Source organism: Microtus oregoni, unplaced genomic scaffold, assembly GCF_018167655.1.
Source record: "Microtus oregoni isolate MIOR12 unplaced genomic scaffold, Mior012 000042F_ref0000377, whole genome shotgun sequence".
Classification (NCBI taxonomy): Eukaryota; Metazoa; Chordata; class Mammalia; order Rodentia; family Cricetidae; genus Microtus; species Microtus oregoni.
This window is the reverse complement of record NW_024543209.1, coordinates 18,303,287-18,316,086: the sequence shown is the minus strand read 5'-3', so window position 1 is coordinate 18,316,086 and position 12,800 is coordinate 18,303,287. Positions and strand designations below refer to the sequence as shown.

The window sequence follows — 12,800 nt, the reverse complement described above, 5'->3', positions numbered from 1 at the left end:
TTCAGCAGCTGAGCTATACCATGACTCCATAGCTCTTCCCTATGTTCAACTACACAATCTCTCTCCTTGTGCCAATTACTCACTAAATCCTGTCCCTCCAAAGCTACTTACCTGCAGACTCCTCAACAGATTCAGAATTTTTTTACCAATTAACTCAACCCATCAATATCCACCCTCTCCGCCGCACGCTTGCTCTGACACATACACTTAGGCACGCACATACATATACACACCTGGTGGCTTATAGCCCCCAGCATGGTCAGCACAGCTGTTTCTCTCAATAGCCTGTTTTGTAACTCATGACACCTAACCAGCAGCAGATGGCTTACGTGCTTGGGATCCAGCAGCCTCAGAACCAGGGTCTCCTTAGTAACCAGAGGAGCAGCATGGAAGCCTAGAGTTCAGTGCACTTTGCTGCCTTCTGATCAAGCGCTACTGTGCTGTGACTCACGAAAGCACTGTCCAGCCACCTTTCCATCGGGACACACACACACACACGTATATCCATGGTTCAGTGGAGTCACTGCAGATATTACAGTGTAAACCAGCACGATCAGAAACCTGAAGACTTGTACAATCCTGACAGTAACCCTAGGCTAATATGCACAGGCGCAAGAACCCTGTCACATCTCTTAGTCTCCAGCACCCTCTCCCGACACCATGCTGCCTGCACTGGATTTAAACTCCTGTCTTTCCTCATATAAGTCCTTGAGCCTGGAGGTTCTTCAGAGGATGGTAGGCACTCAGGGGAAGTCATTGCAGTACAATCTGTCCATCTGGTCTGCGGGCAATCAGTTTAGAGTGTGCCAGGGACCAAGTGGATTGAAGCAAGGAAACTGGAGCAAAAGGCAAGCATTCAGATCTGTCCCCACTGACTCAGGGACAGCAGGAGCTCTGCTGGGACCCGTACTAGAGATGACAGCTATCCCAGAAAGTACGAACTACCTACACAGAGGCAGACAAATTCTTCAGCAAGCTGGCCACATCTGGCACCAAAATCCAGTGGTTTATAACAGGCAAACAGCCACATTATTAAACTGCACACACAGATGCTTGCTGAGTATATTTGTTGTAAATTTTAGGTAAGCTATTTTTGATTGTTTGGGAAGTTATTTTAGGATTGGTTTCATTTTCAACTTAAAAAAATGACAGAGAATAGATCTGTCTTATGCAAAGTCTTTAAAGAGGACAAGTGACTTACAAGGTGTCATTGCCAACAATAGACATTCTGGTTCTCAAACCTTTCATACTTAGTATGTTTCAGTCAGCTCATTTTTGTGACTGCCCCAAATTACTCATTTTTGTTAAGTTCTGGTAAAAAGTCAATGTCATTTGGTAAAATCAAGTCCATGTTCAATTGGTCATAACATTCATTATCTTCACTGCTCTTCTCTTTGATTATCCCTCATTAACTTTTCATCTAGTCTGTGTTTAAAGTCTTTTTGTCGTTTTCATCTGCCACATCCCCACACTGAACCATCGCCTACTTATGCCTCTACTTTTCCTAGACAATCATTGGAACACCCTTATTAAATTTCTTTTAATGTGAAATAAAGTGTTACTATTTATTGTACATCAACTCATTTCTGCAATCCTTCTCTCCTGAAAAATAGACATTTTAAAACCTCTGTTTTGGGTTGGTATCACTCTCATGATGAGTAATAATTTTCTGTTTTATTAGATAATACCAATTTTCAGAATTGAACTCTTTCTAAAGCCACTATTGTTAACCTTGTTGCAGAGAGACCGTTTCTTCAAATGCCATCTTACATTGAAACCCATAATGCTAGGGACACTCACTGACTCTCATTAAAGGACTCTTTCAAATGTCTTCTAAGTAGCCTTTCTAGTCACTTTTTGCTGAATCTATATAATACCTGTAGCCACAAGAAATCTGTCTGATTTTTTTTTATTTCAATTATATGCCACTTTGAGGCCTTTTCCTGTCACATCAGAGAGATTTTCCAAAAGTCTGAAACTCCATCTTGTTATAAACTTATATAACACTGAAAATTTCACAAAATTGAATTGTCATTTATTTCCAACACCCTCCAATAAATTGCTATCCCCTGTGTGGGAAATAGTCATAGATCAATGGGAAAGATTTTAAGAGAAAACAGTGTAAGATGCTTTTGACCACCAATAACGGTAATATAAAGTATTTGTGAGTCTCACGACAATCTCCTGCCTTTTGAATGAAAAGAAAGATGAAATATATCGGGGTAATTAGCATTTTGCCTACATCCAAGAGATGATGGACATGTTGCCAGCTTAGCATAGCACACAACCTTCTCTACTATTCTGAAATATGGAGCCATAGAAAGGTTTAGATTAAAAAAATAAATAAATAAAACACTCCGGGATATGTATGACAGCTGAGAATGGTTTAACTGAAATACTTGTGCTACGTGCATCAAGATTTTTTTCTCATGTGTTAGAAATTTGTCTAGAATTCCTAAAATAAAAAAGCTCTAGACCTGTTTTGCTTTAGACCTAACAAAATCCCTTGGATGAAAGAAGAGATTATTCTAATGTGAATGAAACTTCAAGGAAAGCAAGGAATGAGAGAGGTGTGAAAAGAGAACACGAGACACCATATGTTCTGTGAGTCAAAACGGGAAGGTAGCTTAGTGTGCTCATGACGTTGGATATGTTGACAGTATATTATCATCCCAACCCTGTATTTTATTAATTTTTCCTTCATATTTTATTCCCTTATTCCCTGCCTCATGATCCTGTTGTTTCCGTTTCAATGCGTTATTTCTTTGTTTGTTTCTCAAGATGCCAGTTGCATTGCCTTCCAGTTTCTGATGCTCCCTGATAATCTGATACTTGCTGGAAAAATAGCCTAGCGATCTTTCCTTTCAGGAGCCCCAACAGAGAGATAAGCGTAATTCCTCATTTACTCAGAATCAGCCAATGAACTGAACTTCCATCGACCAAAAAGTCAAGACTAAGTAAATGAAATTTAAGTGTTGTGACATTATGTCGAAGGCCTATTAGGATTAGTGGCTTCCTACGGAATGTTTGTGTGACTGACTCCAAGAGGATTGTTCCTAGATAAAATTACATATGAGAGCAAAAAGAAGAGAAAAATAGCATCTGATTCTTCCAGTGACGTGTGCTGCTTATTTGACATGCTGCTGTAGATGTATTTGTATGAGGAGGAGAAGAGGTAGAGATCACAGGATGAATTCAGTAGCGATCCTTCACTGTTGGTACTCCAATCATGGGGTAGTTTTCATGCATGGTTCTCTATCAGTTGCTGGAAAGCATACTTTCAGCCACTCTTCTTCAGTGGTGTGGCATCTGGGCAATGGGTAAAGAACATACCATGATAGATATGGCAGTGATTTGGAGCAGATAGGAAAATATAGCCAGGAATGTCTCCTGATGAAGTGCCCTACCTGGATTTAGGAAAATACTAGTGGACTCAGGGACGCTAAGAGAGGCATCTTCAACTTGAGGGAATTCATCTTGTGGCACTGTCGGCAGAAAGTCTTTGAAAGAACCCTGTAAATTGCCCATAGGGCATATGTTCCCTTTTTCTTGATCCTCTTTTTTCAATTCTGACAGAGACAAAGGAACGGATAGCAAGAAGCAGGAAAAGATGAAAAGTTGTAGGAAATGTCCACCTCCATATTTCCTATTATATGACTTGGACCACAAGAGGGGAGGTGGATGCATTATATAATTTCAGTATGTGATGAAGTGGAAATCATCTTAAAAGAAACTTGTTCAAAATAAAGAGATGAAACTGAGGAGATGAGCATTGATAATTACTTTCATAGGCTTTTAAAAAAACAAGGATACAAAGTTGCATGTTTAGGAAATGGGGTAAAAAGAGTTGGGGGTAAATATTATTAAAACACTTTGTGCAAAATTCTCACAAAACTAATAAAATGGTTAAATTTTCAAAGTGTTCTATCATTTCCAACTTCTAAGTAGCATGGCTATGGCTATACTTTTATTATTGCTGCCACACTTTTATTTTAATAACTTCATCCATAGTATCTAGCTGTGATTCTAAAGTAAGTGGCGGAGGCATCTTTTTTTTCTATCCAACATCTATTCCTTGTGTTACGGGGATCTCAGTGCTACTGATACATTTAGTACTAAATGAACCAAGGATACTGACACTTATTTTTACACTTTGGTATAGACAGAATGTCTCTTTTTATTTTATAAGGGAGAACAATTGCACTCAGGTTTACCTTAAAAAGTATAAAGGTTCAAGAAGCTTTTTCAAAAGGATGGTTTATCTAGGATCTTCTCAGAATTCTACCGAGTAGCAGATATCACCATTAACAAGCACACACCTCAGGTGCTTGAGATAAAGGTCAATTGTATACATATCAACACGGAGGCAGTATAACAATTTATAAAGAGCAAAAAAGTGACGTTCTTCATCGGCTGCCTGCAAGGATGCCAGATCGGTCCAGACAGGGTATTTCTCATTTTGCTTGAGTCCAGGATGAACCTAATTGACCAAATGGGTAGTCAGACACTTTATATTACCACTGATTGCACTTAACATTACCACGGATTATATTTCTCTGTCCTTTTTCCTTCTAAATATTGACTTCTAGTTAGGGAAATGTTAGTAACTTACAATGATGGTCAGCTGTGTGGAGTTTCAGAAATCTAGCCCAGAATACTATAAATCTGTTGTCTGAAAAGTAGGATGGAGACCCACTTTTATAATTTTTTTACAGTAAATTGATTCCTTTTAAAGTATGGTATTTTGTGACTAAATTGATATAGGGCCAGGAAATTGTCACCTAAGTATAGATTGGAGTTTTGCCACGGTACAGTGGAAGAGCTGACGGTGGTTTCCTCACTTAGGAGGCAAGTAGGCCAGGGGTGAACATAAGCGAGAACAAAATAATCCGGAGCATGCCACCTTGCTCAGGAAAGCTACTCTCCAAAGGATTATGGAGACAAGCTTTATTTTATGCCCATCACTGTAGTGAAGTCACATGCAAGAAGGAATGTCTAAATTGCCTTCTTGTAAAGTGAGGTGTGTCAAAATTTACCATCCCTTACCACGTCATCAGAAGAAAAAAAAAAGTGGTGAATAAGAAAACTGCTCACCGTGCTCAGTATCATATTGACGCTCTCTAGAAGCTCACTGTTTAGGTTCTCAATGCCTTTGGCTCTTGATAAAATCGCATCAGGGGTGCCTTTCATAGTACCGAGTTCAGTCACTAGGTGATGCAAAGGGTTATTCCAGGCATGCACTAGGCTGAGGATAATCTTCAGGAAGTCTTCAAACTACACATCATAAAGGCGCAACAATATTCATATAAATGAAATACACAAGGATTAGTTGCATGTATTTTTTTAATTGGAAAGAATAACACAAGCACTCTTATAGATAAAAGTGATGTAGAGCTGTAAATTTCTGCCATTCACCTACATTCTGCCAGAATGAAACATTTTACATAAATAACTTTTTAAACATAAATTTATAACAAAAACTCACATAAATAACTTACATAAATTACTTTTTGTAATGAAACTTTATTTTGATTGTATTTTGCTGTCCATTTGAAATTCTACTACCTGTTTTCCATGCAAGATCTTACGTATTAGATTGTTTTGCTTGTTCGTGGACACCAAAAATTTGCTTGGAACCTACTAGGTACCTATAGAACATGATTTAGTAAAGACAGAGGCCTCCAGTAACAAATATAAAACATTTAGCTCAGAGTCACCATTCTAATAAACTACATTAGTCACAATTATACTAATTTATAATACTTAAGTTATCTTACAATATTAATAGAAAGATACCTTGAAGGTAGCCTGCTATTGATAAAATATAATTTCCTGAGTCAACATGATTCTTTGCCTCTTGCTTCTAGCAGAACAATCTGCTTCTCAGCATGTGTAGTGGGAGAACAATGGTACCACTAGCTTGACTTTGATGGAAACAAGGATGGAAATCACAATGGAATTGTGACCCTCCAGTGTGTGCTCCTTGGAGGAATCTTACCTTAAGTTAACTGTTTAGAATGTCTCTTGTGTTAATGTTCATTAGCTATCCTAGTGGTCATGAAAATGAAAAGAAGAAAGAAATCAAAGGGAATAGCAATAGAAATATTTAAAGAAAATGAAAGATTGAAGCAAGTCAAATGGTAATAACATATAGGTTGCTGGGAGTATGGTAACATATAACTATGAATAAGGGTTTGATCTGGCAAATACTAAACACTAATTCTTACTAGTCAAAGAAAAGATGCATTACATTAATCTTTTTAAATCTTCATTTTTGTTCCCTCAACTAGCTATAGTGAGAGCTATTTTTAGCAATTTTTTAAGAGACTGCACTATGAAGTACCTATTGATGGAGTGTGTCTCTAAAAATATCTACAAGCGTTCTTTTTTCCTTTAAATCTTATTCCTTTGCTTCTTCCTATTATTTTCAGAATGATGTCAGATTTATTCATTGAGAGATAAGTTATGACAGGAACTCAGAGGGAGAGGTCCTAACAATTACAAATGCACTTGATGTGATATATTGACCTCATTGTATCTGAGAGGGCAAATAAATTTTGCATAGTATATACATGACTGGCTTGTACAAAAACATCCATTAAGTCTCAGAAAAAAAATGCAAAAGTCATGAAGTAACACAAACATAAAAAGCAGAACCAGGAGAGATATGAGAATCAAGAAGAGTCACAGTGGTGGTCAGTAATGAGAAATGGTACCAATAAGGAAATATTAGTAACAGATAATGAAGACAATTGTTTTTGCATATCTCAGGAGCACATAAAATGTATTACTATCCTGGGATATCTAATTCGGTTAATAAGTTCTTATATGATAATGAATAAAATCTAGTGACAAGATATTGTTGTGTGGCCTTTGAGTTTATGACTCTTCCACAATATTATTTAACATCTGCTTTTTAACTTATAATTTACCAACTATCTCACAAGGCTTTTCTCTTTAATCACTCACTCCCCATTTTCCTGCAGATGTAGTTATAGTGTTTATAAGAATCTACAAAATGGCAAAGGCAATGTGTTGCTTCAGCTAGTTATGTGAAAACCATGGCCTAAGGACTCACTGAGATATGTCTGGCTTCCTCCACAGTTTCTGGAGTGTTAAGAGAAAATGTGTGGCAGCAGTTGAGAGTCTTGACCATGTACTTCTTATCCTTGAGGAAATCCAATACCTACAAATGGTAAAATAGAAACAGTGTTAGTTCAGTTTGGGGAATTGAGTAAATGAATCCATGAAGCGCATATGAATTAGTTCGGTAGATCTATAAGCTTTACAAATGAGCATTTGTATAATGTACAAATGAAATTTATATAAAATCTAGGATGAAGAAGCTAAAAAGTTATCCCTTTACCTAGATTTTTTTTCTATTAAATTTGTAATCTCAATTTGGTTTTCACCCAATTATTTGTAACTTCTCAGACTCTTTCTCTCTTTACCACACTCTTCTGTTCTCACATTTCAAATCTTTTTGTTGGAAGGGAAACCATAAAAATATTACAATCATGGAATACAAAGTGTTTCAAAAATAATCTGTATTTATAATTTGAGCCATAGTTCCTATGAACCTATATTTATTAATCTTTATTTTCTGTTTGTCTAAACTGAAATGCATCTAGGCATTATAGATATTCTTTCCAGTACCACTAAACACATATAACTTGTACCATTCAAAGTAAAACATAATCCTTGAAAGCAATTTTATTAATATTATTAAGTGTATATTTATTAATACCTATTAATTACTTGAGAAGAAACATGGTCATTTTAGGAAATGCAAATTACAAATAAAAAAATATAAAATAGAAATTAATGTTTACATATCCATCAATATATAAATTTAAATACTATAGCAATTTAATATACCGTTTATGTAAAACTAATAAAAGTTATTTTGTAAAAGTTTAATGGATTGCCAGGAATGTTAAAACTTAAATGATATTAGTCAAGAATGATAAGTAAAACATCTAATTAATAATAAGACAATATAAACATATATTTATTTCAAATATAGACATTCTTGGGATGCCCATTATTGTACTGAAAGCCTTATCTGTTTTCTCTTGCCATTGACTAACCTTGAACATATAGCATATAATTACCAATAGGAGAGAATCTAGTTTCAATCCTTATCTGTACCTCCAATTGAAGAAACTTTGGCCTCTGAAACGTTTACGTAATGATTCCTAACATTTGAAGGTTCCTAAGAGGCCATTGACTTAGTGTCCTCGCCCCTGTTGACATGGGGTCTTATTTAGGATTGTTCTCCCTGTGAACATGTGTTATAACTCAGTTCTACTTCATAGAAAATAAACAACACACCCAGGAGCCTGAGTCCTGAGAAGGATGAGTGGGGAAATCAGAGTTCTGCCCCAACATAACCCTTACACACAATTCTTACAGCTCTGCAGGGTAAACATATTAAAATCATTATTTTTGGGTTTTTTTTTTCTTTCATTTTCAAATCAGGGATTTCCCAAACCTGACCAATTCTCATTCTCTTTTTATGGTGTGACCTTGTGAAGGTAAATCCTTGAGGTATGCTTTGGGATCTTTGTCATGTAAATTACACTGCAAATCTTAGCATGAAGTTTCTGAGTTGTTTTTTGTTTGTTTGCCTGTTCACTCCTTAGGGGTATTATTTTTGATGTTTGTCTTTGAAGATGATAGAAATCAGTAGGGTACTTACAAATTTTTTGAAAATTTTTGAGGAGAAGACATCGGAGAACTAAAACAGCATGAGGGACGAAAGGAAGACACTCGTGAGTAAGAATGAGCACTTGCATACTGGAAATGTAAACATGAATTCTCTGGCTTCATCATCTCCTACTAACACTGTCTGACCTCAAATAGTAAACATACAATCATTGGGAAGAAATAACTTATGTCCCTTCTAGGCCCTCCCTCCCACCGTGTAAGCATGCATTGGAAATCTCTGATACAATGACTCCTGGCATTTCAGGGTTTCTGAGAGCATAACAGCTTTTTAGTATTCTAATTTTTCCCTATTTGGCATCAAAAGAGTTGAGATTTGTTCTATGCATTCTATGAAAGACACAATACTTCACTTCTCCTCTACTGGATGTCTGCAGTGAATAATTGAAAATGTCACTGGAGACTGGCCTCCTGCAAACAAGGTAAGGAAATCAAATCTACCGCAAAGATATGACGAATAGGTATTACGTCAAAATGTACATTTAAGAATAATGGATTTAAGAAAAATAGCATGGCACTAGAGCCATATTTTGTTAGTCACTGAATTCTTCATAAATCTTTGTGATATCACCAAACAGCCCCACCCTCCTTGTTTTACTTTTCAGTAGCTCCTGCTTTCTCTTATCTATGAAACTTGTAATAGTAGAAATACGTACGGTTCAGGTGATTTTTCATGTGAAGACTGGCATCCGCTAGCTCTTTTAGTGGAGAAGCCAGAAGTGAATGAGGTACTTACAAACAACTTGCGCATTTCCATCGTGAGATCATTGGAGGTCTGTGACAGTTTGATGGAGTGGTCAAACAAGGCCTTGAGGGACCCCTCACCATAGTCGGTCTCATTGTCATCGATGGGAGCAGAAGTCACATTCTCCCACTGGAGTAGGTTTGACACTGACAGCAGCAGGAGTATCCCTACTTACAGAAAAGAACACCAGCTACTCTGGACCTATCCGTCTGTGGTTATCAGCGGTGACTCTGTGTTGGTTATCAGAAAATATCTCTTCCAGTGCCTGCCACTGTCTGGCTTGTCACTGGACAGCTGTGGTTGTGAATAGACATCTTGTAATGAAAAAAATTCAATTAAGTAATTACATTTGCACAGATATAGACTTTCTGAACTTGGTGATAGTCCTTATTTTTTGGTTGTTATCAGAAATTATTAGGAAATTTTCAAACCTTTGGACTTTAAGCTATTGAGTGTTTTGAAGTCATTCTCTGGAGACAGGTTAGTGTATCGGGAGCTCATGTGGATCTTAAGTAGACACCGTCTCCTATACATTTTGTTACTGTGTGATACTTCCCTCCTAACAAGTATGGCTAGCACACAATAATTTCACCTTCATGCCTCATAAAAATAAACACAAAATTGCAGTTGCTCAGTACTGAGGATAAAGAGAATCATGTCATGAAAAGGATTCTGTAGGCTTTGCTCAACCACAGTAATAATCACACTCGTTTGCCATGCTACCAAAAGCTTCAGATTGTTTTCTCTGTGAATTTGAGCTTTACAACTCAGTCTGTTATCATTAAACTCTATTGACAAACGAGATTAAGTGATTTTTCTTATGTCCTGTTCTTAGCCAGTATGGAAAAGCAAAATGCCAACACTATAGACTTTGCACCTTATACTGGCAAGTCTTAAATGTCTTGGGCTTTCATATAGATTAGGATTGCAGAGACAACACCCGTAATCTTGCAACTCAATGTCACCAGGCACTGTTATTTGTAAAGTACAGACTTTACGTTTAGTCACATGCCTGGTGGTTTAGATTTTTTGATTATTTCCATTGCTCTATCATACATCCTGAATTTTCCTTTTACAGTGATTGGTGTTGGTTTTTATCACCGATTTTATTTCACAGATGGACAGAAACAGAACTGCAACATATCAGTAATTTACACACTCAGCAGGATTGAACCAGCATATGTCTCAGCATGAAAAATCCATTCACATTTAGTGATACGAATCTGAAAAGAATTCCCTGTTCCATAAAGTTTTAATGAATGCAATTGGAAATGTGTAACATAAAACTAGGACCCTGGTAAGATTTTTTTCCATGGAAAATGCTTAAATTTAAATACTAAAAAATAACGAAATATACCAAAATCTTTGCACTGTGCAAGTTAATGAGCACCCGTTTGCATGCAACAAAAACCAAACTTCAGAAAATTCTTATTTTAGAAAATAAGGTTTCATAAAACAAGATGCTTCTTCAAATTTAAATTCCACTTCATAGATATTTATGTAGTAGATAAATATATCAGCATCCCTGCCATTTGTCATCTGAAGGATTTTTATAGTTTAAGAAGAGTACAAGGAAACCAATGACTTGGTTTTTCACTTAATAAAATACAATTTGTTTTTGTTAACTGATCTACTTATTTGGAAATATTACCAAGAAAATCAAAACAAATAGCAGCAGTGATTCATGTTTTGGAAAGGACATTCTGATTGAACAAAACTGACGAAATAGTATAGAGCTACATTTTCTAGGCTTGTCTAATATGTCTCTAGAACTGATGATAAGATAAAGTTCACACAATTTATGCAGCTCATACCAGAGACCCAAGAACAAGAATATGCTTTTCCCTTCTGCAGCAGTCACACAGGGAATTCATCAAAGTCTGTGATCTGAGACAGTCAAATGTCTCGGAATCTGCAGTTTTGACTCTTAGAGGTGGATCCATTTGCATTCTGTACATTACTGAGCATATTCTGCTGTTAGACCAGGTACTATTCTTCTCTTCTATTAGGCCAACCAAGATTATGCAAAATATTTAGCAATTGCTGTCCACCTCCAGGGTAAGAACACTTCCCTGTTGGAACCACTGATGAAAAGGTAGACTGTGAAGCCGCTTTCCAGTGCAATGATTAGAGAGCACTCCTCTGTTCCATTTGGCTTCACTTTTGTGAGTTAGGCATAAATAAAGGTTAATTCACTTCATGTGTAACAGCAAAAACACCAAAGAAGCAAATTGTCCAATCCAGCTTTGCAAAATAATGCAATGCTTAAGCTCACTTAGAAGAGACTGGGAAAGAATTACTTACATCGGGATAGCTGAGTCAAAGACAGCAACATCTTGGATGAGGCCGGCCACTTAACTGCTGATTCTGGTAGCTGCTTCAGGTAACTCTGCTTTACGTTAAATTTCCACTGCTACATATTGCAGTATTCCATGCCCAAGGCCAGAAACTGCTAGAAGGCAGGCGGAAGGACACGCCTGCAATCTCAGTGATGGCTCCATGTTTCTTTCGCCTGAGAGGATGTCAACATCATCATAACCACGGTGCCTAAAGTGGTCATATCTATGTCATTCAGCTTATTTCAGGGTCAAGACTTGGCTCCAATTTTAATTGTAACAACCAGAGTCATCTCTACCTTAGGAAAATTGATGGGAATCTCACAAGCTAGGTTCTTAGTTATTTCGGTGACCATTTCTAAAATATTTACTGAATATTGGCTAAGATATCATATTTGTTTTATTGTTTCTGAGCATGGGAACACAAGGCCACAGGGTGAATCACATACACTGAGCAGCTTAGCCTTAATGAGTCTTTGCCGGTATCCATGGGGCTCTGCAATTGTTTGCTATTATATTCTAGGCCCATAAGAGTAACACAGGGTGCAAATGCAGATACTTTTGTATTGACAAGTCACATTGAAGTCCTCAAACAATATGAAGGAATTTCCCATTAGTGCCTAAGACGACCTCTGGAAACTTTGAGCAAGGCTTCCTGTAAAAATCAGGTTCTGTCCATGGAACTGTGTTTAAATGTATTCTGGATGTACTAGGCTACATCTATATAAGCTGGGACACTATTGGATGAGTTGATACATCTGGTTTGCTTCAGTAATTACCTTAACTTAGGCTTAATTAAAGTCTGTTAGTGGCAGTTCTCAACAGTTGCCAACTGTTATGTAGCACTATAGAAGTCAAGTAATGTTATCTTCTATCTAGTCAGACTTCTTTTTATCACGACAGCATGTGACTTCTCATTCCCTAGTCTCTTACTTCTGGTACTGCTTACGTCTAACACTGAGTTTTATTACTCAGGTGACGACTGGAGACAT

At 36.9% G+C, this 12,800-nt stretch overlaps 1 protein-coding gene and 1 pseudogene across 2 annotated transcripts; one reads left to right on the top strand and one right to left on the bottom strand.

Annotated features, from left to right (window-relative positions):
* The first annotated feature begins 506 nt into the window (after positions 1–506).
* Positions 507–1,036, top strand: LOC121433960 (annotated as a pseudogene).
* A 3,237-nt stretch (positions 1,037–4,273) lies between these two features.
* On the bottom strand, positions 4,274–11,807 carry LOC121433909 (prolactin-7C1-like). Of its 2 annotated transcripts, XM_041632582.1 has the most exons (6): positions 11,777–11,807; positions 9,464–9,642; positions 8,702–8,740; positions 7,079–7,186; positions 5,095–5,274; positions 4,274–4,480 (listed from the first exon to the last, which is right to left on the bottom strand). In XM_041632582.1, exons 1-6 carry the CDS (start codon positions 11,805–11,807, stop codon positions 4,274–4,276), a joined length of 744 nt encoding a protein of 247 aa, XP_041488516.1. The 2 variants fall into 2 exon arrangements, with proteins under 2 accessions (XP_041488516.1, XP_041488517.1); XM_041632583.1 differs by lacking the exon at positions 8,702–8,740.
* Between the last annotated feature and the right edge of the window lie 993 nt (positions 11,808–12,800).